This window comes from Ptychodera flava, chromosome 10 (assembly GCF_041260155.1).
Source record: "Ptychodera flava strain L36383 chromosome 10, AS_Pfla_20210202, whole genome shotgun sequence".
In the NCBI taxonomy this organism is placed as follows: domain Eukaryota; kingdom Metazoa; phylum Hemichordata; class Enteropneusta; family Ptychoderidae; genus Ptychodera; species Ptychodera flava.
This window is the reverse complement of record NC_091937.1, coordinates 34,824,539-34,852,503: the sequence shown is the minus strand read 5'-3', so window position 1 is coordinate 34,852,503 and position 27,965 is coordinate 34,824,539. Positions and strand designations below refer to the sequence as shown.

At 37.0% G+C, this 27,965-nt stretch overlaps 1 protein-coding gene across 4 annotated transcripts; it reads left to right on the top strand.

Annotated features, from left to right (window-relative positions):
* The first annotated feature begins 17 nt into the window (after positions 1 to 17).
* LOC139142617 (apoptotic protease-activating factor 1-like) lies at positions 18 to 27,965 on the top strand. 4 transcript variants are annotated; one of them, XM_070712624.1, is made up of 6 exons: positions 18 to 120; positions 15,910 to 15,982; positions 19,969 to 20,256; positions 20,842 to 20,901; positions 22,156 to 22,206; positions 22,531 to 27,965. In XM_070712624.1, exons 2-6 carry the CDS (start codon positions 15,976 to 15,978, stop codon positions 27,405 to 27,407), a joined length of 5,283 nt encoding a protein of 1,760 aa, XP_070568725.1. In that variant the 5' UTR covers positions 18 to 120; positions 15,910 to 15,975; the 3' UTR covers positions 27,408 to 27,965. The 4 variants fall into 4 exon arrangements, with proteins under 4 accessions (XP_070568725.1, XP_070568724.1, XP_070568726.1 ...); XM_070712623.1 differs by lacking the exon at positions 18 to 120 and adding an exon at positions 2,795 to 2,994; XM_070712625.1 differs by lacking the exon at positions 18 to 120 and adding an exon at positions 4,108 to 4,428.

The following is a 27,965-nucleotide window of genomic DNA, read 5'->3' as shown; positions in this document are numbered from 1 at the left end:
TGTCGGGTGACATTTCCATATCCGATGACATCGCCCTCAAGTATCCCCCGCCACGAGCAACGTGTCAGCGAAGACAAACAGCTTACAATGCAATGAGCACATTTGTTGGCGACAATTAAGGTATTTTCCGATTATATTGATCTATTTCTTTAACCTTTAGTCTTTCAGTGGTATCCTCCATTGTTGATATGCGCGCTATTAAAGTGCGGTGACCCGGGGCGTTGACCCACTTGCATTAAAGGCTGATAAGCGATCGCGTTTTAAGACAGTAACTTGAATGTGGCGTTGGCATAGTATATAGGTCAGTTTACTTTGTTAGTGGTACTTAGTTTTCTTGTGTTGGAAATTGGAAGTTTACGGCAACATTAAAAAAGTGGCAGGGCAACAAACCGTAGCAAGTGCCGCCAATATGGTGCCTTTATTGCGTGTTGTGTCGCTCGAAACAATGACGTCATGACTTTGTGGGTGTGCCCATCTTGTACTTATTTGTTTAATGTAATGTAATGTAATGCAAGGCCATTTTAAGAAAATTCTTTGTTTGCAGTAGGCCTACTTGGACTTTTGAAAAAGCTACCAGCCAGCCAGGCATCAAACAGCCAAAAAACACAAGTTATTTTTAGTTTGGTTTCTCTTGGACACATAATAGGCCTACTTTTATCTGTAATAGTGTTAACATCGTCTTTTTCTTAATTTTCCCTGAAAACCCACCATCACGCGGACGGCAAACAAACATTATTATTTAAAGCGCCTAATGTAATGTAATGTAACGTAACGTAATCTATTGTAGTGAAATCTCGTCCACTACGGAGTGAGGATTTATTTCTGGTAAAGGTTTCGGTAAACACGAGCTGAACTGTCTGAAAGTAAAGATATTAGGGAGCTTTCATTTATTCTGAGGGGCGGGATGGAAGAATCGGGGAAGGTCATATTCTGAAAAACCTGTCATACGGGGAAGGTCATATGCTGTATGATTGTCCTGGAGGTAGGGTCAAATTAGCAAATTTTACATTTTCAAATTTCATTATTCTAATTCATAGGTGATAAAGGCATAGACCCCTCCGTTTTTAGGGTCTATGATAAAGGACAGAAAAGTGTGTAATGTAACGAGGCTGTTGATAGCGGAAGGAGGGAAAATTTTAACTTTTAATACGGCACAGAAATTTATTTTCACTAATTTCACTTGAAATAGTCAGTACCTTGCAAGAACTCTGACATTTAGTGGAAAATGGCATTTTGCACTTTTAATTATTAAAGGCTTACTCACACTTCACTCATATACTTTACTCATACAATCTAAAACACAGTTTTGTAATCCGGAGAGGCAAAGTCTAGACGATATCACTGATTAGTCCTGTGTCTGCAGATAGGAATCTAGCTCGACAGAGAGTGGGTTCAATCAACTATGTGATGTTACATCAAAGACAGTAATCATCCTGTGAAATGCCACTATCAATGTGCAGTGTATGTCAGTATCTCAAGATGCCATTGTAGGGAGCGATATGTTGTGCTTTTTTGTTTATTTTGAGGGCATTTAGATGAAATATTGTGAAATGTAATCTCTCTTTCGTGAATGAATTGAAATCTTGCATGAAAGTGATTATTTGGAAGGTTAATAACTATTTTGAAAGGTCATAAGTCAAATGAGAAATTATATGTCCATTAAGATATATGGACTGTGAAACACAGAGGGTAACAATTTTTTGAGCAAACACATTTGAAGGGTCGCTATTTTTGTGCAGCGTCATTTGAAAGACACTGGCCCTCCCCATGTGAAATTTCTGTCCAATCCCTTATCTATTGAAGATTGCTAAGCCAATAATGTCCACCGACGAAACAGTTAGCGTCATTGATTATCTGTGATGTAACTCTGGCCGTATGCCAAGTTTTTGTTTTATGTTGGCTGTAGTCTGCGTGTTGTAGCAAGGCATATCGAAAGTTAAATGCAAAATGTTTTCTGAGCGGCCCATCAAGTATAAGTGAAGTCATTACTTGACAAAGTAATTAATGAAGCGAAATCCGTTCTGTGCTTTCACATGAACCCGTTTTTGCAAAGTATAGTCAAAGATTTGCGGAGAGTAATCGTTAAAATAGACAGAACAAAAGAAAATTTAGGTAGCCTAAGGCTTGCCAGATTATGAATCGCGAGTTTTTAATTCATCTGCGCAGAACAGAAGTTGTATATGGTAAGCAAGTACTATTTTTCAATTTAATAAAGAGTCAAAGAAACGAGAAATTCTGTGGCTACCGTTTTATACGCAACCAGAATATCAGTGTATTTAAAACTTACATGCCTTTGCATCCTTTGGCCTAAAATATGGACCAAATAAATTTGGACTGGAAGGGATGCGGTCCACCTACAACTTTTGAAGTTCAAAGAACCTTTCTCAATAATGTTTAATTAACGGTTTACCACTTTCATTTTCCTATTCTTACATTTTAGACACTTTTAAAACCTGAATTTATGAAGCTGCGAGTTTTCACAGAGAAAATTCAGGAAATGATAAAGAGTATATAGAGCGACATTGTAATCCTCAAAGCACCAAGAATAAGCTATATCAACATGATGGGTTTAGTATTTGTATTGTCAGTGATCCCAATTTGCCGACAATGATATTATCTATTTATACTATTCACTCAATTTTGTCGACATCCTATCCTGCATTTTTTATTGCGCATGTGTGCAAGCTGTTACTCATATAGGCTGTTGGGTTTTCCCCGATCGTATCACAGTCACAGCTTACTTCATAAACACGTAGGCCTATCTATATAAGCAGTCCAATATCGAAAGCCAGGCATTTTGACATTTTCTGGGAAAATTGCCAGTAAAATATCTTTCAGTTAGTGCGTTTGTCTGCTGAAAATAAAACACCGCGGCAACATTGATCGGAACGTATAGGGCAACCAACAAACCTGCGTTTGTGGCGATTTCTCAGCGGACGGATGGTAATGCTCATGTTTAGCGGATGGTTTGAAAGAGGCCTGATGGATGGAAAGGTATTTGCAAGTCAGTTGTTTTCGGACGGGTTTTGGGGTGGGGAATGAGATAAAGAGATGATATGGGGGACTTTTGTAGAAGGGAGGCGGTACATGTATCTGTAGAAAGGAATGTCGAGAAACGTTGAGAGTCGAGAATGAATTGAAAAGAGAGTGCAAACTTAATGGGCGGGTGGGGGTGGGGGGGGGTATTTCGTAGCAAATTGTAGCAACGCGAGGATAGTTATGAATTCGTAAAACACATTGAGAGGGTGAGTGACCCGAGTCGTAAGGTCATCGAGTCGATTTAACTTATGGCCTAAATATGGTGCGTTCATACATAATTCCAAATGGAAATATACGTGTTTTCCCGCCCCGACAGCACCGTAGGGAAAGTTCCCATACTTCCTCCTGAAGGCATGTTAAACGGAAACATAATATATTGTTTTTATTTTTATTTTTACCAAACTAATTTGACACTATGTATATATTTCAAACTTTCCGGAGATATAGGTAGACACAAAGCCAGTATGTCCAGATCGCTCTGGAATTTCTATGCTCCCCATACTCAAACGCCAGAGATCCAACACTACACTGAATGGTCATGAAAGAAATTGTAACAGTATAAGCTTATGTACCGTACGGTATTTTCAATAGGGTTTGAACTCAGAACACACGGCACCCAGTCACCAAGCAAAGGAACAGACAGAACCACCCCCAAATCCCCACTCTCAAAAACGAGAGGTTCAATAACCGAGTTAAATTGTTACAATAACTCTAACTACCCTCCTTTTAAACTATTGAAAAGAAACTATTTAAGAACTCCTACATTTCGCAATTTAGATCTAATAAATCTGCTACATATCGCTGTTTTGTGATTTTTTTTTGTTTTTGGTTTTGGTTTTTTATATGGTGGTCACATTAAAACTGAAAAAATAGGACCACTGGCAATCAACTCAAGTTGTTTCCTGAAAGCCTGATTAATTATAAGGAACAGATTTCTGCTTAACGTTTAATCAAACACTTGACTGTTGTAGTTGGATTGATGTAAACAGGGTATTTTAATTCGGTGTTTCAAAGAAAACAGGATGTCGAGAGAGGGTGAAGGCTTTTAATCCTACTCCTTCCGCTGATAAAGCGATAAGGCAACCCACAGGCTTGGCATCTAGCACCTGGCACGTACGATGTCCTACATTATACTTGTCGACGGTGGTACGAGTTTCTTGCCTCTCCATCCATTCCATAACATAAATTTGCAAACACAAGACTCGACGCACGAGAGAAGGCAAATTTATAGAGGCTTCAGAGGTCGCTTGATAACAGCTTTTCAACAAGAGAACGCGGTCAGCTATTTCATCGCCTGAACGTACGGTTTGGCGGTAAAGTCGTCTGCTGTCACGTATCATCGGGGGAACGCATCTGCGTTCCATGGACAAGGTTTAATTGAGTGGTAAGGTAAGGGGAGCACCATTTGTTTTGGGAGAGGTGGCATGGCATCTTAGCTTGCTAAGGTCTCTTGTCTGGGCAGCTGGATGCTCCTCGAAGTCAGTAGTACGAATGGACCCGTGCGCGCGGACGATTGGGAGGTGGATGAAGTCGCTATAGCAGTTTTTCTTTATTTTGTCGCTGTGATAACAACTTTTCTGTTGTCAATCCTGCACGAAATAATTGTAGGCCTATTCCGTATATAGGAGCGATGCATTTTTTCGTCAACTGCCAATATGGTAACATTGCGGTTCATGGCTGTAGCTACATACGCCACTGTTCGCAACTACATCTATATATAATTTGGTGTGTTCCAGAGTAGGAGTTTACAATCCATGTTTCTGTTATTTCAATTTAATGTACAAGAGATAACTGGTAAAGAGTCCATGAAAAGCAGAATGCTATAGAAAGTACAGGCTCTTGACTCAATGGAGGCGAACCGCTAGCCGTCACTGATACAATAAAAATCAATTTTTATTGTATCAGTGACGGCTAGCGGTTCGCCTCCATTGAGTCAAGAGCCTGTGATAGAAAGTGTTGTATTCCTGACCTCTGTGAGTTTCTGACCTTTATAAGTCTATCTATGTACATTGAGAGGCAGCTTGGTGTGGTTTAGTATTAACACATCCTGCCATGTTTTTAAAATTTCTCTATTGACAGAGTAGGTCACAAAACAAACCACTTCTCATTGATGTTATCATATATTTCAACATCTTGTCAAAAAACGTGTGCTGTGAGTTTTAACTACACTTCTGTTATATTCCCTTGCATTATAAACTCTGGTAGGGATGATCAAAATATGATATATTAAATTTTTGAGGAAATCTACAAATTTTTATTTTAGGGAAAATTTTTGTCATTTTTGGTAAAAAAAATTCTCAAACAACCTGCTCCTCTGATGCAGGTTCCCAGGGGTTATCTTGATATGATGTTCTGACATTGTGATGAAATCTGCAACTTTGTATTTTGGGCAAGTTTTGCCGTTTTTGGTCAAAACATTTGCTTCTCAAAACTGCATGTTTGATAGCTTTGATGTTTGGCATAGTTCCTAGGAGTTATTTTAATATGATATATTGAAATTACGATGAGATCTGCGATGTTGTATATTTTGGGCCATTATTGCCATTTTCGGTCAAAACAGTTCTCAAAAACTACTCATCTAACAACTTTGATATTTGGTAGACATGTTCTTAGGGATGATCTTAATGTGATATTTTCAAAATATGATGCAATCTTCAATTGTGTATTTTTGGAGCTATTTTTGCTATTTTTGGCCAGGCCATCCTGAAATGAGCTATCAAAGATTTCCACCTTCTTCAAAGCACATATTTATTTATTTATTTATTTATTTATTTATTTATTTATTTATTTTATTCATCCAAGATAAACACAAGAAATATGTCTACAATGGATAGGGTGACTGAAACAGGTGCAAATCACCTATACAAAGCCAGTCCCCCAAATGGAATGAAATATTAACAAAGAAGAGAAAAATGTTCACAAGAGGATCAAAAGGTAGTCAGTAAAAGAAATAAAAACAAAATTCAAAAATCAAAAAGGTGTACTATGGTCTACAATTACTGCACAAACATCTAGAAATCCACGAACAAGTGTTGTCTGGATCAAAACAGTTTAAAAATTTATCCCAATACCGTTTTTACTGCCTGGCAAAATGCAGAAAGTGAAGTAGCAGTTCTAATTATGACTGGTAAATTGTTCCAGAGAGTGACAATTCTATTGAAGAGGAGATATTGGAAAGTAACAGTTTTGCAATGGTTCATATAAAGTGCATTTGGATCAGTACTAGAACGTGTGTTGATGTTAGATGAACGAGTGTTGACGTACTTATGAACATGAATGGAGTACAACTGTGTGGTGCATTTATAAAAAAAGATGAGGTCAAGAACTTCCCTGTGTAATGACAGGGGTAAAAGGTTTACAGCAACTAGTCTCTGTATATAATTGACATTGGTGGGATAATGTATCTTGTTGCAGCTCTTTGGATTTTTTCAATTTTAACTAAGTTACGCTTAGACTGGGTTGCCCAAACAACACTGCCATATTCCAAATGGCTACGCATTTGAACAGTAAAGAGGTTTAAGTGTTTTGGAGTCATATTTTTAGCCACATGTGCGCTTTATCATGCCAAGCAATCTATTAGATTTCATACAAATACGATCTCTATGAGTGTTCCAATTCAGGTCAAAAGTGAGATCAACACCTAAGTCACAATATTTTTTAACTGATACCATACTATTGCTATTCATGATGTAATCGAAGTTCAAAGAATTTTTACAACGTGTAAAATGTAGGACACTGCACTTTCCTGTATAAAATGTCATACCCCATTTGACACTCTGATTATAAAGAGCATGAATATCACTCTGCAAAGCCTCACAATCTTGCAAATTTTTTATGTCATAATAGTTATTCTATACAAAACACAGCAGAGCTCTGGCCATTAGGTTGCTTGTTTATATTTTATTCAATTTCTACCATAGGCAAAAACAATACTTGATATGGGCATACATGTACTGGCTCAATTAGGCAAAACAGGGTTTGAAGTTAGGCAAAGAAACACTTGCCTCCCCCACCCCAAATATTCGTCAACCCTAATAGAAATCAAATGGTTCTCCCTTAATGGTGCTGGTTTCTAAAGACCAGACATTTGCACACAGCCTGAATAACTGCATGGGGATTAGGGATGAGTAGAGAGATCACTGGGAGAAGCCCATCACTAGGGGAAGCTGAAGGCTGATAGGCAATTAACTGATACTACTTCCCAATGCTTCAGGGTCGACTTGCGGTCTGTTGGGCACTATTGTGCAAGAACAAAATAGAAATTTGCATATTTCCTCAAGTAGGCCTGTGATGTGCCTAAACATGTTCATTTTTTAAAGTTTGACTGGTGAAGGGTTTTCGTATTGAACATCTACTGCTACTATATCTCAGCACTTATGTTTCTTACTATTGTTATCACTCTCTCAAACACTTTCATAAAACCTTTAAGGAACGCTATAAGATTCCTATAGGACAGGCTTTTCCTATGTAAACACTATAAAGGATTATAGGGCAATACATTGTCCTGTAGGACTTTGTGTCAGGTGTCCTGTAGGCCTCTCTTTTGTGATAACATTCATGAGACCAGAGGATTAACTCTTATGTGGATACTAAAAAATTCGAAAAAAAATATTGCATACTAATGTAATCAAATAAAATCAAGTACAGCTTCATAGTACATTTGATTTTTAGCTACTATAGACTGTAGTCCATAGAAGCTATTGGGATGGGTATCCGTCCGGCATCCGGCATCAGTCTGTATGTATGTATGTATGTCCATTTGTGAGGATGTCCGTCCACTCAAATATCTTGAGAACTGCAGTACTTTTAGATTTGATATTTGTTGTGTAGATGCAAAATATGATTATAAGAAATAAGTTTTTATGTTTTCTATATTGATGACAATATGCAAATTAGCTCAAAGAAGGCATTTTTGGTAAAAAGTCTTCTTCATAACAGCTGGTCAGAGAGCTTTGATATTTGGTATACAGTTACCTAGGGATAACCAAACTTACATTTTTTCAAATTGTGATGAAGTATGCAAATTTGTATTTTTAAGGTATTTTTTGTGCAGATCGAGTTAGATGGACCAATACATGATCATCACATGCAATGTGGGGTATTTGAGTAACAATACTGATGCTTAACACTAATACACTGATGAGGAAGTTATTAAGATGCTTCATTTCCTCATAGACAAAATATTCATCAAATTTTCTGGTATGATATTTAGGCAATCTGTGAGCATTCCTTGGGGAACAAGTCATCGTTGATGACACAGTCCCCACTTGTTAATGGGTACTTTGATTACATGTCCTAAGAGGATAGAGTCCTCTTCATTAATTGAGACATGCCCAAGTTTTGGCTAAGGACACGAAAAAATTGTAACAAAATGGCCGCAAGGCAGCCATATTGGATCGTATCACATAACAAATTGACATGCATATGTATGACATTAGTCAATCTCCTTGTACCAACTTTGAATAAAATCCATTGAAACATGTCTGAGTTATTGCTCTGTACATGAAAATATCGTAATAAAATGGCTGCCTAGCGGCCATATTGGATCGTATCACATAACAAATTGACGTACATATGTAAGACATAGGTCAATGTCCTTGTACCAACTTTGAATAAAATCGGTTGAGATATGCCTGAGTTATGCCTCTGCATATGAAAAAATCGTAATAAAATGGCCACACAGCAGCCATATTGGATTGTATCACAAAACAAATTGACATGCATATCTATGACATTGGTCAATGTCCTTGTACCAACTTTGAATAAAATCGGTTAAAACATGTCTGAGTTATGGCACTGTATATGAAAATATTGTAATAAAATGGCCGCCTGGTGGCCATATTGGATCGTATCACAAAACAAATCGACATGCATATCTATGACATTGGTCAATGTCCTTGTACCAACGTTTGATAAAATCGGTTGAAACATGTCTGAGTTATGGCTCTGTACATGAAAAATCGTAATAAATGGCCGCCTGGCGACCATATTGGATTGTATCACAAACAAATTGATGTGCATATCTATGACATTGGTCAATGTCCTTGTACCAACTTTGAATAAAATCGGTTGAAACATGTCTGAGTTAAGGCTCTGTACATGAAAAATCCTAATAAAATGGCCGCCTGGCGGCCATATTGGATCGTATCACAAAACAAATTGACGTGCATATCTATGACATTGGTCAATGTCCTTGTACCAACTTTGAATAAAATCGGTTGAAACATGTCTGAGTTATGGCTCTGTACATGAAAAAATCGTAATAAAATGGCCGCCTGGCGGCCATATTGGATCGTATCACAAAACAAATCGACATATATATGACATATGAAGTAATCCTTGTACCAAGTTTGAATGAAATCGCTCCAGGCATCTCTGAGATATCTGCGTGAACGGACGGACGGACGCACGGACGCACACACGCACGGACGCACGCACGCACGGACGCACGCATGCACGGACATGACCAAACCTATAAGTCCCCCCGGACGGTGTCCGTGGGGACTAATGAACTGAGCACCACTTGTTACTGATTTGTTGTTATAATCCATACAAGTCCAATTTATGCAATCTCTAAATAAATCTAGTTGTAAAAGAATTGCAAAGCATTCTAACAAAACACATAGATACATTGAGCAAATTGCAAAAACTCTGTAACCAAAGGCCAGATTTTGTTGAAATTTGGTATGCAGGTCCCCTATTAGTCCCCACGGACACTCAGTCCAGGGGGACTTATAGGTTTGGTCATGTCCGTGCGTTCGTCGATCAGTGCGTCCGTCCGTCCGTTCACGCAGATATCTCAGAGATGCAAGAAGGGATTTCATTCAAACTTGGTACAAGGATTACTTCATATGTCATACAGATGCACGTTGATTTGTTTTGTGATACAATCCAATATGGCCGCCAGGCGGCCGTTTTATTACGATTTTTTCATGTACAGAGCCATAACTCAGGCATATCTCAACCGATTTTATTCAAAGTTGGTACAAGGACATTAACCTATGTAATACATGTGTACATCAATTTGTTTCATGATATGGTCCAATATGGCTGCATGGCAGCCATTTTGTTACAATTTTTTCACGATCCTTAGCCAAAACTGTGGCACGTCTCAACTGATTTTATTCAAACTTGGTACAAGGACATTGACCTATGTCATACATATGCACATTGATTTGTTTTGTGATACAATCCAATATGGCCGCCTTGTGGCCATTTTTTTCCCCGATTTTTTCATGTCCGGAACCAGATGACATGGCTCTTGTTGGTTGCTTAAAAGACGAGTTCACCCTGTCTCAATATTTTGTTCAGATTGGTCGACTCAATGCCTGGTTCAAACAAAGCTTTCTCAAACTCAATATTGGAAAAACAAAAGAATTGGTATGTGATAATAGGCGAGAAAGACAAACATCTTAAGTAATTGTAAGTGATGATGAGGAGGTTGAGATTGTGAGTTTGTTTAAATATCCTGGCACCGGCATTGACAACAAACTCTGTTTCCAGGAAAACACCGATATTATTTACAACAAGTCATTGACAATGACATAGTCCCCACTTGTAATAGGAGTATTAGTCTTGATGGGGCAGGGAAATGAGGTCATTAAGAAGTATCACTGGAGTGTATATGTTCAGATCTATGGACACATAGGTCTATGTCATTGTTCCCAATTTGAAACAAGAGGCATGTCTAAGTTATGGTTCTAAATCGGGAAAAAAGATCAGACCTCTAGCTGTATTGGCCAGCCAAGAAATACATATGTGCATAATAAATGAGGTACAAGATGTGACATCTTAAGGTCTAATATCCTATCAAAATTAAAGCGTATAGAACTTGTGGTTATTGAGTTATGCATATATATGCATATTCAAGGTCAAGGTCATCAAGGTCACGTGACATTTTGAAACAAACCATTGTATTGCTAATTAATCCGTATATTCAGACATCTGGCTCTATTGGCTTGCCCACAATTATATATGGGCATAACTAACGAGGTAAAGCATGTGTTGTCATAAGGTCTCCCATCCTACTAAATATAAAGGACATAGCACTTGTGGTTACTTATTTATTGACATAATCGTGTATTTTAGGTAAAAGGTTATCGAGGTCACATGACATTTTGTCAAAAAATTTCTATGCTATAGTCTATCACTATATACCAAAAGTCAAACATTTACCTCTATTGGCTTGCTCAAAATTAGATATGCACATAATTAATGAGGTACAATATGTGGCGTCATAAGGTGTCCCATCATACCAAATATGAAGGGTGTAGCACTTGTGGTTACTGAGTTTTGGACAAATATGTATATTTGAGGTGAAAGGTCACCGAGGTCACGTGACATTTTGTCAAAAAAATTGTATTGCCAAGTTATCCCTACATACCAAAAATCAGACCTCTAGCTCTATTGGCTCGCTCAAAATTAGATATGTGCATAATTAATGAGGAACAATATGTGGCGTCATAAGGTGTCCCATCATACCAAATATGAAGGGTGTAGCACTTGTGGTTACTGAGTTATGGACAAATATGTATATTTGAGGTCAAAGGTCAATGAGGTCACGTGACATTTTGTCAAAAAAAATTGTATTGCTAAGTTATCCCTATATACCAAAAATCAGACCTCTGGCTCTATTGGCTCGCTCAAATTAGATATGCACATAATTAATGAGGAACAATATGTGGCATCATAAGGTGTCCCATCATACCAAATATGAAGGGTGTAGCATTAGTGATTACTGAGTTATGGACAAATATGTATATTTGAGGTGAAAAATCACCAAGGTCACGTGACATTTTGTCAAAAAATTGTATTGCTAAGTTATCCCTATATACCAAAAATCAGACCTCTAGCTCTATTCGCTCGCTAAAAATTAGATATGCACATAATTAATGAGGTACAATATGTGGTGTCATAAGGTGTCCCATCATACCATATACCGGTATGAAAGGTTTAGCACTTGTGGTTACTGAGTTATGGACAAATATGTATATTTGAGGTCAAAGGTCACCAAGGTCACGTGACATTTTGTCAAAGTGTCTGAGATACCTGCGTGACCAGATGGACTCATTGATGGACTCACGGACAGACATGTCCCAATCTATAAGCCCCCTGGACTTTATTTGTGGGGACTAAAAACTGTGTCACTGCATCCTTTTTGCAATATGAATACGATGAGAAACTAATTTTTTATTTTTCTTGGCCTTATACATGGGAGTCTATGAACTGCCTTATACATGGGAGTCTATGGACTGCCTTATACATGGGAGTCTATGGACTTCCTTATACATGGGAGTCTATGGACTGCCTTATACATGGGAGTCTATGGACTGCCTTATACATGGGAGTCTATGGACTGCCTTATACATGGGAGTCTATGGAGGTGAAAACTAAAAAGTCCTCTAACACGGCCAAATTTGATCGCATTGTAAAACAAATCGACGTGCATCTGTATGAGGTAGGGTACTATCCTTGTACCAAGTTTGAACGAAATCGCTCCAGGCGTCTCTGAGATATCTGGGTGAACGGACGGACGCACGCACGCACGCACGCACACACGGACGGACGCACGGACATGACCAAACCTATAAGTCCCCCCGGACGGTGTCCGTGGGGACTAAAAAATCACAACAAAGATTATTTCTGCTAAGGAAGCTGAAAAGCTTCAATGTCAGTCAATGTATACTTGAACGAGTTTATAAAAGTCTAATAGAAAGTGTGATAAGCTTTAACATCGTAACGTGGTATGGAAATCTTACCATGAGAAATTAGCTTAAACTTAGTAGTGTAATCAATACGGCAAGCAAAGTTATTGGAACACAGCAAATTCCCTTATCAGTTTTATATCACAATTCCATGAATAGAAAAACATGTTCAATTCTTAATGATAGCACACATCCACTTTACAGATTGTTTCAGAAACTTCCATCTTAGCGCAGATATCGAGTGCCTAGAGCTGGGAGAAATTTTTACAAAAACTTTTTCATTCCGTCAACAATATCTATTTTAAACAACACAGAATGAGTTGAACTCAATTTGTAGTTTTAACCACTTTTTTTAATTCACTTTCATGTGCTGTTGATCAGCAGTGTCTTTGTAATTGTGTTTCTATGTGTGCCATTTAACTTTTTGTATTTCATTTTATTGTATGTATTTTACTGCGAGTGATAAAAAGACGATTTTCCAATTTTTGGACAATAAAGTTATTCTAATTCTAATTCTAATTCTAATAACTCAGACATATCAAGCGAATTCATTCAAAGTTGGTACAAGGATATTTACTTATTTATACATGTGTATGTCGATTGGTTTCACGAGATGGTCCAATATGGCCACATGGTGGCAATTTTGTTATGGTTGTTTCATGTCGAGAGCCACAACTCTGGCAAGTCTCAACTGATCTTATTCAAAGTTGGTACATGGACATTGACTTATGTCATACGTATACGTGTTGATTTTTTAAACAGTAAGATCAAATATCGCTGCATGGCTGTGATTTTGTTACAATTTTCTAATGTTGAGAGCAATAACTCAGACATATTTCCACCAGTATCATTCAAAGTTGGTACAAGGACATTGACCTATTTCATACATATGCTCGTCAATTTGTTTCACGTCATGTAGCAGTAACATGTCAATTATTGAAGTTTCGTAAGTAGGCTGATATGTCAAGAAATACTGCATCAAATTTCATGAAACTTTGTACAGATGTTAAGCTCACATTGCTTTAACATTGAAAAAGACATTTATCAGTGTCATTTTAATTAATTTGTAATTGCATATGTAATGAACTTTCCTAATTAGAGTGATATAGCCACAAATTAATACAACGTCAAATTTGATGAAACTTTATACAGATGTTGATCTCATAGTATTGTAAATACTGCATCAAACTTTACGAAATATGGTACCAGTGATAATCTGTTCAGTGTTAGGATTGTATGCAAAAATGTTTTGCAACATCCTCTTAAATTATTCCTAGTTGACTCATTTTATGAACTTTAGGATGGTGGCCTACATTGGTTTTATGTTTTCATCACCATGGAACTCATTCTTGGCCATTGAGCGCCATCTGTATCACAGTATTTTTATCACAGACCTAATTAATGAAGAGGACTCTATCCTCTCTGAGACTTGTAATCAAAGTACCCATTAACAAGTGGGGACTGTGTCATCAACGATGACTTGTTATTTTATTAGATTTGTTCAAATTGTGGTCATATTTTTAGATTGTTTTTTTGCGACAATTTTTCCAATTTTCGGTAAAAAAATCTTCTACTGTGAAATTGCTTGTTCCAACATTAGCTTAATTTGAAACTTATTGTATGTGTGATCTTAGGAATAGCTTCTGCTAAGATTTGTTCAAAGTGTGGTGAAATTTTTATATTTGTATGTTTGTGGCAATTTTTTTCCATTTGATCAAAAAATCATTTTGTTTAAACATTTTTCCCATTTTTGGTCAAAAATTCCTTTCCTCTCAAATCTCTGTTAGATTGCTTTCAAATTTATTCTTGATCCTAGGTTAACTTTTGTCAGATTTGTGAAAATTGTTGTGAAATTTTCACATTTCAAATTCTTGGTCAAATAAAACATGTACCTAGAGGCAACCTTACTTGAGTATCTTCAAGTTGAAGTGAAATTTTCATATTTGTATTTTTGGGACAACTTTTCCCATTTTCCCATTTTAATCAAAATATCATTTTCTCTTAAATTACTTGTTTGATTGATTGAAAACTTTGTATTCGTGTTCCCAGGATAAACTGTTTGTGAGTATATTGACTCTGGCCTGCCACAACAAACCAAATGTGAGCCATTGTCATTGAGGCTATGTTTATGCGACCTGGTAATTTTATTACCTGGAATGATGTGGATTAATTGAGTTTGTTTTGACGTCATATTGTCTATAGGACAGCCAACTTGGACAGGCGACACTTACACAAGACCTTGTGTGATACCTACCGGTATATGACCTTTATGTGCAATTCACCTATACCTTAGTAACCTTGTCTGTCCTTTAAGAAAAAATTCCAAAACACTATTACACTAGCCATATGGGAATCATATAGGGCCTTATCTTACAGGAATCAATCCTATAGAGATTTTTAAACACAACTACCAAAGCAAAAGGCAATGATGATAAGAATACCTCATGAATTGAGTGACAAAAACTAAAAATTTTATTTAATCATACCAGTGAAATGCTAGATGTTGCATGACTCTGTGCTCCATACTCTCATTGGGAGGAGCATGTTTGGAGTGGATTTTGCCTTTAAGCCTAACCACTAGGGGCAAAGCGATGTCAAACTATTTATGGGTGAGTCCCCTCCTCAATTCTACGACAAAAATCTTGCCATGCAGGGCAATAAATCTGTCAATAGTGGTTTGGATCCATGTGTTTTTAAAATAAATATTGATATACTCATATACACTGAGTTTCTTGCTATCCAAACCCACCAAATTTATTCAGATCTGCTTGTGTACAGAGGGAAGGGTGATAAAATCCGTTGGGAGCAGTACATTGTCACAAATACATTATGAGGGGAAAAACCAAGATTCTGCCATCGCAATGTCATAACACTGGTGGATTATGAACTTCATTCTAAAATATTGTGATGTGATACACATGTGACCTTGATAACTTTATAAATTACATGATTCTTGGAGGTCTTGTTGCTTCCCAAAACTGTATGTATAATTAAAGACCTTGAGATAAGTGCCATTTTCCATAGCACCATGTATTTCAGGCGTGCTAAAAAAGCGTACTGAATGTTAATGTTTAAGTTAATTTGTACTCTATTCTGGTGAAAGCTAACATATTGAAAATAATTTTTCACATACGAAATATAAATGTTTGTCATATATTTTTTATAGATGTCAGCTACAGCATAGATCAGCAAAGGATCAAGCACTTTATACTTAGACCAGACTCCTACAGCCATGGCGGGTGAGTTTTCATAAAATTTACATCCAAGAAATTTACATGGAATAATTATGATTTCCTGAAAGAGATCTCTTTCCAAAACTGTAGTTGTTGAGCTAAGGAAATGCAGAGTCACTAAGGACAGAGTCTCAAGACTTGGTAAAGTTATGTACATCCAAATAATGCATCTCCCATTGCTTGATTCATGATATGGGGAACTAAGTAAAGCCAGACACATTGACATACACAGAAATACAGTACGTGTCTTCATCTGCAGGAGCTCGTTCGAACTCACAACATACGGCATCTATTCACCTAGCGGAGAGACAAAAGACAGAAAAATAAGCAATAATAATAATCAATGTATGTATGCATGCATGTATTTATGTATTTATGTATGCATGTATGTACATGTAAATGCATGCATGCATGCATGCTGTATGTATATATGAATGCATGTATCTATGTATGTATGTGTGTGTATTGCATTTGTGAGGATGTACGTCCACTCAAATATCTTGAGAACCACAGTGCTTATGGACTTGATATTTATTGTGTAGATGCAAAATATGATGATGATAAACTGTTTTGAAGCCAACTGGGACTGCACTGTCCTGGAAACCAACTGGGACCGGTCCCAGAGTGCATTTTGAGCAACTGGGAGTCCCAGTCAGCGGCCCGAGTTTGGGGTTTGACCTACCCTTACATACCTGAATTGTGATAAAATATTATTTTTGTCATTTTTGGTCAAAAATATCTTTTAAAATGTTCATCTTCAAAACTGCTGGTCAGACAGCTTTAAGTCCCTAGAGATGATCATTTCAGTTTGTTCAAATTGTTTAGAATATGCAAATTTGTATTATCAAAGCAATTTTGTCACTTTTGGTCAATTTTTTTTTTCACAAAACCTACTCATGTTATAACTTTGATATTTAGTATACATGTTCATTGGGATGATCAAAATATGATTTATTCAAATTATGATAAAATCTACAATTTTGGGGGGATATTTTTTGCCATTTTTGGTCAAAATAATTGTTTATCAAAACATTACTTGTCTGATAGCTTTGATATTTGGTATACAGGTTCCTAGGGGCTATCTTAATGTGATATATTGAAATTGTGATGAAATCTTCAATTTGTCATATGTTTTTCACTGATGTTCAACATTGGAAAGGTACAAACTTTGTTAATTTCATTCTAATCAGTTTATTTGGTTTACATGTATAGTTTATACCGCACATTTTATGCCTTGTTTGTCTGTGTATTACATAACTGATTAATTTCCAAAAAAAAATTAACAGTTTCAACCTCCAAATTGTTACTGTTGATCACCAAAATTGAAAACCGGTCATTGAAATGGTCTAAAATTGAAAGTTCCAACTTGAAGCAAACACAATTAAATAGCACTTGTTTTCAGGACACTCATTGAAATATATTTTGAGGGGCTCCAGCTAACAGATTGATAGGCCAGATATATAACTATTGTAAATATTGTGAGTTCAAGTCCTATAAAAAGTAACATGCATTCAGTAAGACTGTGTCAAATTTGATGACACCTACTGTACATGTTGTTCATACAGTGAAGTACACTGAATGGAGCAGTATCAAAGTATTGCTATAATAATGAATCATTGTCACAGAAACCGCTTGTCTAATAGTTCTTTAATGTTTCAAGATTTTTTGTCAAACTGGCTGTATATAAGTGTCTTCATAGTGTGAGAGACAGATGGCAAAGACACTATAATCTTTGCTTGCCAAGGCCTGCTGTTCAGGCAACCGATGCTTCCCGAAATCAGGATTGAGCCCACAGATCGTGGTTTTTAAAGCGCTACCACATGACTGTATGAGACCTATAACTAGCCAATCAGCGATCGCTGTCCTTGTTTACATTTCATTTCTAATTCTTCGCGTACACATTTAAAGCGAGAGTGTAAATTTGCAGCTTAGGCTAAAGTATTTACTTTGGCGATTAATTGGTTAACAAATGTACGGTACCTCGATCCAACAAGATCGTCAAGTCCTCAGCAAACTTCATTTAGAATGCCAAGTAAGTGACTGGGAAACGTTGATGTGAAGTTTGTTCGTCGATCTATGTCGCAGTTGCACACTGTGCACTTTGCTGGCACCACCTCGGATTTCTGTGTTTATGTAACACGTGCTGTGATTGATCTGCCTGATTTTCAAGTTCTCTCAGATTTCCTTCGCACAATAGAGAGGTATAGTTAAACGTAATTACGTGTACATCTGACGGCGTGCAGTGGCGTATGCGTATCCGTGCTCAGGTGTGAATAGAGAGGTTAAGTTGTGCGTTCCCGATTATTTTGCTGCATATTTTTCTCAGAAACATGCAAAATTCATGTAATTTCGACATGAATTTCGATACATGAGGACCACTCTTATAGTAGCTTGTTGTACCCTCGAACTACCTTAAATCAGCCGATATTCTTTGATACAGTAATTTATGCGGTTTAGAGAATTCTTTTTGGAGCTAGGCGTCAGGCAAAAAGTGGAATGCCACTACAACATTTCGTTCATGTAAGGAAATTATTGCACGTACTTCTTGTACAGTTGCAAACACTACGAAATATTCTGATATCAAAGATGTTTGCTAATTTACAATGATACCTTTTGAGTTTTGCTTGTCTAAATTCGTGGAAATAATTGAGAAAATCTCAAAAATACTACACGCAATTATGACTACATGTAGAAGTGTAAGAGAATGTCTGTGCTACACGTACGCGACATCTGGTTTAATCATGTGACAAAGACGCTACGCGTACTGATCAAAATTACGCGCAACTGTAAACCTCTCTAGTATATCAGCGTGATCACGCACGGCGTATTTTAATAGTGGAAGACTCCTGTCTGGCTAACGACCCGGCTTGCAGACGATGAGACACTATAGGCATGACAGTTTGCTATCCTCAGGCTATTAATGAATTTCTGTAAAGGGGGTCTGTAAGTATGAGCCATACTGAACAATGCCATAAGAATTACACTGTATTGCCAAAGGACCTCTGCACTCACTACCGGTATACCTTCCATGTCTATATTAGCTTCAGAGACATTGATTTAAAAGAAATGTTAATACAACAATAATAATATATCATTGATATTTTGTTATGTATAATACTACAAATCCTCTGGTGATGGTTAATGCACTGTCCCATTGTACTTAACATTCATTTAGAACAGTGGCTCAATTTTCAGTTCCCACATGTTTTCTCATTTTAAAGCCACAATTTTCAATCCCAGTTTTTCGCATTAGTTGAGTTCTCCTCCCAGTCAAAGACTTGACCAGTACGATGTTTGATTTCTATAACAATAATTACATCAACTGATCTCAACCCTTTGTCACTTTTGCTAATCCTGCAAAAAGACTTATACAAAGAGTTTTATTTATTTCGGTTCAAATCGCCACCAACACTCGAATTTCCAAAAAAATTGTCTTCATTCACGTTTGAATTTGAATAAACCACTGAGTTTGATTGGCAGCAGCTTCACGCTGACCACTTGCAGTCTTTCTGCATTTTTGTGGCCGGAAAAAAACTAAAAAGTGGCATTTTCTAGAACATGTGTCTGCGTGTTGCCTGTTTGGTGTCAAACTTACACAATGAACGCCCCCATTAGCTTGCATTTGGGAGGCTCTGCCTTTAAGTGCCAGTCACAAAAATATTGATATTATATTTTAGCAAATAAACTCTCTCCACTTGCACAGGTGTACACTTGATTTTTGTAAAGTTTGCTCCAAACTTAGAGGCTCTTCCACTATATTACACACTGTATACAAATTTCTGTATCCCAGACTTCTTGAAGGAATTATTGCGAAAGCATCTCATTCTGTAAGTTCAACCACTCTTTATTGAGAGTGGGGATTTAGCCGAGCGGTTCTCTCTGTGGCCTCTCTGCTAGGCGACTGATGCTGTATGTTGTGGGTTCGAACCCGATTGAAAACTAACCGTATATTCAATATTGAAACACTGCTAACATTTCTTACATTTTTGCAGGTTCGGAGCAGAGGATTGACAGCATGATAACTAAACAGCTGATATTTCTCAGGGAAAACCTGACATTTGATCAGTGTAGAGATTTTGTCAGACACATGACGCTGACGGAAGTTGATATCGATACAGTAAAACATGATTTTACTGACTCTGATGTCAGAGAGCGAAAGTATCAGCTACTTCGGATGGTTGTACAGCGCCATAAAGGACAGGTCTCTCACACAAAATTTGAAGATACCTTAATTGAAATGGGCTTGAGAAGTGTGGCAGAAGACTTTACTAAATATAAAGGTTTGTGTTTGATACTGAATAAGTGTCATTTTAAGGTCTTATTTTAATCAATCAATCAATCTTTTATTACTCAACACACACTGACAGAGAGTGTGGTATGGTACATTTCAGATGAAAGAACAATATGTTCATGATTTTAAAGTATTTATAGCATTTAGAGTTATTGAGCAGTCGTTGTTTATCTACATGTACTTGTCTTTCTGTGTCTGTATATCCATCTGTTTGTCCAATTTACATGGTAACAAAATTTGCATGTGTGAACTTTTTCTGTAAGGTAGGGGAATTTTCTATATTCTTGTCACAACATAGTCTTCTTCTAAAAACTTTTCTGTTAGCTTTTGAAAATGTTCTCTGATTCTTTTCATTTTGGTGAGAAGCAGCATTTTCCCACAGAATTTTAAAATTTTGTGAACAGCTCCCCACAGATGTATTTTCAGGTCATTGATAGTGATAATTGCCTCTACATATTTTTAGTACACAAGATTGTCAAGAGGAAGTTGTTTGTGTTAAATTTTGATATAATATTCATTACAAGAGACCAAAATGGGTTTTGACCGGTTTTCCATTCCAATTATTTGCCTACAGAAAGTCATTCCTTGACCAATTATTTGCCTACAGAAAGTCAAGCAAGTTCTACAATGACAGGTATGGCTATTTAGTTTCATTTAATAATTCATGACATTTTTCATACAGAGTATGAGCTAAAATGTGCATCATGAATCATGAAGGTTCTTATTAGCTAATTAGTAATTTTCAATTTTAACAAACTCATACCAAATGTAATGATGAACGTGTGTGGGGATATATGTGTATGTAGGACTGAAAAGACCAAAAATTGCTTCATTATTGATGGTAGCTATTAAAATATGATAGTAGGGGATGCCATGTAACAGTGTACTGTCAGCAAGTTGATAATTAAATTACCCTTATGACAGTGACAAATAAACTTCAGACACATGTTCCACCAATCTATGATTGAAATGAAAGACAAACACAGTTTTGTTTCAAATCGCTAAGAATTTACCTTACTCTTAATGATATCATTACAGCCTAAATTGTAAAAATTACAAACCTCTTTGATCTCTCACAAGACCCTTCAATGATCAAACTGGTACTTAAGCTTTAACAGCAAAATTGGTACTTGTAAACTCTTTTTACCAGTTTTCATTTGAAATGCAAAAGTTAGTTCCATTGGTAAACTATTGTTTTGTGGCAACTTTTGTATTACAAAAGCTAATATTTGGTAAAATGTTTAAATAGGTCATTTGTCAGATACTGGTGAAATCTAAATGAGTTACTAGAATTTGACTTTGTGATTGACAGACAACAGTAAACAGATTCATTTACATATGGATATGTGCACTGTTCCTGTTTTAGAACGAAAACTCATTTCATTATGATTGTATGAGCTAATAATGCATTATCAGATGTTTTCATCAATTATAGCAAGTCAATGGCCGCCACGCTGGCTCAGACTACAAACCACTGATGACATAATTGGTAAAATAATATTGCTTTTAGACAGAAAAGTAGGATAGATATCTGGTGACCTTCACTCTTTGAAGAAGTGATACTTTTCCCACTGCAGTGTTTCTAGATATACAATGTAAAGAAGGTTATAGTATGCCATCTTAGATCATCTCTTTTCACTAAGCTTGAATTTAAAATGCCCTTGACTTTGCCCTACAAAAAAGTAAGTTTCCATCATGCTACATTATAGTTTCACAGTTTGATTAATTCTTTCATAAGAAGATTACTTCATAATTATCATGTGGAAAAAAGCATTGCAAACCAAGACAATATGTCATGCTGCATAAGCGCACTGAAACTTATGTCCACAGTGTACAATATACCTCTGCTGTGTTTATAATGTCTCACTAATATGTTCATTATTTGCAGGAAGTTCTGGTTTTGATCGTAAAGAATTCAAGGAAGGGTCTGTTTCCAAAGGTAACTGTAATACATCATTGTGTGAAAAAATGAATCCAGAATGATATTTACATTTTCCAATTTCAACACATATAAATGAGCTCCCATCACATGCATTATATAAACATACATACTAAGAAGTGAAGGGGATGAAGCCACAAACAATACTATGCATATATGGAAATATCATGTATGTCATTAACATAGATAAGAAATTTCAAACATAATTGAGCGCACTTCCAACATTAAGAGTATATTTTTAAAAACTTAGAGATAGATTAAAAACTGTCCTGAAGAATAGCAAAATGAAACTAATATCTTGCGTCATTCTATTTTTTTTCACAGCGAAGTGTCACGGAGTTGACCTTCTTATCAGAGAATATGTTGACAGACCTGCTGAAATTGATGAAATTTTGCAGCTAATTGACCGTGCAGAATCAGCTCCAGTTGGCATTATCGATGCTAAACGTCAGGATCAGTATGAATATCAATCAACTCCCATAGGCATAAAGGGACTTGGAGGCATTGGAAAGACAACCATAGCAAAAGCAATTGCACAGAGAGTGTGCAGGGAGTTAAATATGGAAGTGTTTTGGTTGACAATCTCTCAAAAATCTGACATTCTACGTTCTTTCAATACTCTAAAGTTCTACTTCAGTGGTAAGAAAGAAAGCTTTCCAGATGTTAAGGCAGGGCAGGAATGGCTAAGGGAAAGCACAAAGGACAAGCAGATTTTACTTATTCTAGATGATGTTTGGAATGAAACTGATGTTATACCATTTAATGTGTTAGGGCCAAAGTGTAAGCTTCTCTTAACTACACGTAATGATAATGTTATCAGTTTCAACAAGGCAAGATCTTTCAAACTTGGTGGCCTTAGTATTGAGCAATCCAGAGAAATGTTACTGAGATATACAGGTATGGATGCCAATAAAATCAGAGAATTACATCTTGGGCAAATGTTCAAAGAGTTTCAAAACATCTTAAAGGATCACCCACTTGCCATAGCTTTGATCGGATCTGTTCTGCGACAATTCAGTTCTTCAAAGGATGTCAGTAACAGATGGAAACGCACTTTGCAAAAGTTGAGTAAAAGAAACGCATTTTGGGAGCAGAAAGTTAACAAACTAAGGACAGAAAGCTATTCGTACTCTCTAAATGGTGCATTTGATGTCAGTTTCAACTTTCTTGGATCAGATGAAGAATCTGAAGAAGATGAAATGCTACAGGATAAACTTACAAGACTGCAGAGAAGATTTCTTGATTTTGCACTTTTTCCAGAAGACACTGCAATTCCAGGTCATGTTCTGAAAAAATTTTGGAGCCATGAAAATTCTCTGACATCTTCCAATGACAACAGTGATGCAGAATCTGATGGTGATGATGATGATGATGGTGATGATGATGATGATGATTACTTGGATGATGACTTGTATGCTCTGAAGGAGTCTTCATTGGTAAATGATGTAAAGTCAGATTCTGATGAATGTTGCTATGGTGTTCATGATCTAGTACTTCAGTATGCAGAGTATAAATTTAACAAAATGCTTGGGAAAGGATCCTTTCAAAGGCGCCAAGAAGCATTCTTACACTGTTATACAATATCCCTAAATTGTGCCGAGGCTGAGGAAGCAACATGCCCACCAAAATCAGCTGTACATAGTGTGTCAGATGTGACATATCAACCAAAGAACAGACAAGTTGAGACAAAAACCACAGGAATTGTGACTCCATGGTGGAAGATAAACAATGATGGCTATATCTACCAACATCTCATGCATCATTTATTGAAGGCTGGTGATGAACAAAGTGCTGGAAAACTGCTCATTGAATATGAATGGATTAAGAGGAAGCTAAGAGAAACAGACATAGCTGCAGTCATCTCGGACTTTGAACTTTATTTTAAACACTTTAAGTCACTTAAAAAAGCAATTGAAGACTGCGTAGTCATGCTGTATGAAACTCTAAATTTTACGGCACGCATTATTAGCAAGGACAAGGACCAATTACCGTATCAACTCCTAGGATCCCTTGTTGAAATAGAAGAACCTAGTGTCCAACTCCTTGTTAGCAAGATGAAGATTGATGAGACAGTAAATAGAAAATATAGTTTAGTTCCGCTGACTTCCTCTCTTACTCAGCCTGGTGGTTACTTAAAACGATCGATTCCAGATAACAAAGCCACAGTTTTGTGTGTTGCATTTACCCATGATAACAAGAGAATAATAGCAGGGCTTGGAACTGGTGGTTATAAGAAGGCACGCATTCTAGTAGTGGATAGAGCAACGGGAAGAGAGGCCATCCTTGGCAAAGAATGTGACCACCATGAAGGGCTTGTGTTTGGTCTTGCCATTCATCCAAAGGATTACTTTGTAATCACTGCATCCTTTGATATGACACTCAAAGTATGGCCACTGGATGATGACTTTGAAAGTGTACATACACTGACTGGCCATGATGATAATGTATTTTGTGTGACACTCTCTGCTGACGGATCATTTGCTGTGTCTGGCTCAGCAGATAAAACAATCCGTAAGTGGGATATGTTAAAAAAAGAGTGCACCCTAACAATGAAAGGTCATCACAAGACAATCCGTCAAGTGTGTATCACCAGTAAAAGTGATCAAGTAGTGTCTGGCTCTGAAGATGAAACAATAAGGGTCTGGTGTCTAAATTCTGGCCAACAACTCAGGCAGTTTGATTCCAGGGTTAAATTCATCTATCAAATTGCGATTACACATGATGATGAAAGGGTTATTGCTGTTGGAATCAATGAGAATGCTATTGTCATGAACCTTAACAATGGAAATTTGATTACTGAGTTAAAAGGACATGGATGTGAAATCATTGCCTGTGCTGTGACTAACAACGACTCCCATGTCTTCACTGGTGCAGCTGATGGTAAAATTAGAATGTGGTCACTCATTACCTATAAGGAGGAACGTCTGTTCCAAGGTCATGCCGAGAGAGTGCGATATATCGGCATCTCAAAAGATCGTAAAGCAATGGCATCTGGGTCAGAAGATTGCTCACTCAAGCTGTGGGATTGTGACCCAGACCATACAAAGCAAGTTTTAATACAGAGAGGTCATGGCAAAGCTGTTACTGCACTTGCTGTCAAGGCAGAAGGCAATATGATTTTGTCAGCATCACTTGATTTTACAGTACAGTTATGGGAACTGTCTACATTCTCATGTGTGCACACATTTCATGGACACATTGATAGTGTAAACTGTCTTGCTATATCACAAGAGCTAGGATATGGATTGTCTGGCTCAGATGACAAAACTATCAATGTGTGGGATCTGGATAGAAGGGAAAATGTCTGCAATCCTCTGCTTGGGCATGAGTATGGCATAACAGCTCTCAAGGCCGCAAGATTCCATGAAAGAAATATCATGGTATCAGGTTCTATTGATAACACTCTGATACTTTGGAATCTGGATGAGTGCATTCCTCTCTGTAAACTGATCTCTGAGTTTTACGATGTCAAAGACATTGCTGTAAACTGCAACGAGATTGCTGCATCATTTGGGGACAGTGTCAGTCAGTGGACAATTACAAAAGACAAAGTTGACAAAATTCTTTCAAATGTCTTCACCAGAGATGATGAAGGAGACCCTGCATCTTGCCAGAAATCATCCAAGGGTGATTTTTCTGTCCAAAGCGAATCAGGATTTTCCTTGATGTTAAGTGAACAATATGAACCTGACGTATCTGTGGTTTCAAAACAGCTGTATACATTTCCTATTGTTGAAAAAGTTAACAGGAATGGATATGTGGTCGGCTGGGATGAAGTGAGCAGAATTCGCCTGTGGGATTTAAACAATGAAATGGAGTCAAAGATTTCAAGTGGTCATGAAGATAATGATCTGGTAACATCCCTTTATCTAACACCAGACAATGAAATACTCTTATGTGGCAGTGAAAAGGGGCATGTCAATTTAATTGGGTTGAACAACACAGAAAGCTACATTGGAAAACTGAAGAGACAGTTACAGCTAAACAGTTCAGTTACAAGTATATTTCTGTTGGAAAGTGAGTCTGTTTGTGATGACAAAACTTACTCAGTCCTCATGTTTGCTGGGTTTGATAATGGTCTCATATCTTGGTGGAAAACAAACAACAGGAGTAGCATCTATGGGTGTGGTAGAACACCCTTCTCCAGTATTGACCCCAAACAATTGTTGGAGAGTGAAAGTTCTGCCAAGCTGCTTGAAATTGATGGAGAACAAGAAATTGGAAGGGTAGCATCTTGTGTCTCACAGTTGGTGGGCTATTTTCAAGACACTAATCCCATGTTATTGTCTACTTGTAAAAGTGATGAAGACATTTCAATAACCATTTGGAATGTAATCAAAGGCCAACAGGTAAAGAAGCTGTCAGGACACAAAGGACCTGTTACAGCCCTTTGCTTGGTTGAACCAACAGTGCTCTTATCAGCATCTCTTGATGGCACGGTAAGATGCTGGAATGTACAAACTGGTACATGTAGTCGGGTAGATGAAAGCAACTTTGGGTCAAAGTGTGGCATAAAGTGTCTCACTGTTTTCCCAAACAAGAAGAGCTACTTAATTGGATCACGGAATAATGTTATGGAAGAGCATGAATTGGAAACTGGAAAGAAAGTAGGAAGAGATATACAACTTGGTCCAAGATTCAATATGAAACATCTTGCTGTGTCTCATGATAGTAGAACGGTAACTTGCTGTTATGACAACTATTTTTCAGAGATGAGAGAGAAAGACAATGGGGAATACAAAGTAATATTATCTATGATGGGACATCAAAATGAATGGGGTAATATTTCAAAATTTGGTGAAGATGGGCACACTGTCTTGTCCGGTACAACCCACTGTCGACTAAAGGCTTGGGACACCAACAATGGGCATACTCTTGCATATGTTGGACGATGTGCAGTTCAAAGCAAGCAGCAGTTGGAGAAAGAAAGGAAGATAGAAAGTCATACAAGAATGGTCACATCTGTCAAAATGCATAAAGAGAGGTTTATACTAACTGGATCCTATGACAAATCCATAAAAGTTTGGAAGATTGAGAAGAACGAAGACTCCGTTGGATTAACCTATCATGTTCAAAGTACATTTTTCTTTGAGCATGCAGTAACATCAGTTGATGTTACCAAAGATGATGTAGTTTGTGTTGGACTATTAAATGGATTGATATGTTTTCTTGAACTGAGAGACACTTGCTTTAAACAGTGAGGGGTATGACAGTTGCGATTATTCCCTTGTTACTGTTTTTTCAATGGCCTAATGAAAGACTTGCTTTAGAAAGTTCATTAAGTCCAAGTAAAGGGTTAAAAGATAGGTAAATGGATGTCAGTGAAATCCATATTATTCTGTAACATTTAAACATAGAAGCTTTTAGAGAGTACACGTGCAAATATGTTTTGATCAGTAACTGAACTTTGATAAATTAATTCAGGTTTTAAATAACATGAAATCTTTGAAAATTTTATTTGTGTTGTTTTTGGATAACAGAATAGATTTACACAAGGATAGAATTTCTGAGACATGTTATCAGCAAATGCCATTCTTTAATATGCTCAATTGGCACTGCCAAATATGGCTGTAATCTCACAAAGTACTGAAAATGATAAAAGCTACACACAGCTGTATGTGAAGGTCTATGAAGGTTTTTAGAGTTTTATATTACCTGAAACCGCCATTTCAAGAGTTGATATACCATTGCATCAAACTTGTTGTAAAGAGAGAATGCATGTTAAGAGAGAATACAAATGCAAAATAGCGTTCAATTGA

Bases quoted from the DNA above. Each gene is read 5' to 3' on its own strand.
- LOC139142617 (XM_070712624.1), top strand. The intron at 20,257-20,841 runs GTTTGTGTTTGA...ATTTGCCTACAG, and splicing joins AGACTTTACTAAATATAAAG to AAAGTCATTCCTTGACCAAT. The intron at 22,207-22,530 runs GTAACTGTAATA...TTTTTTTCACAG, and splicing joins GGAAGGGTCTGTTTCCAAAG to CGAAGTGTCACGGAGTTGAC.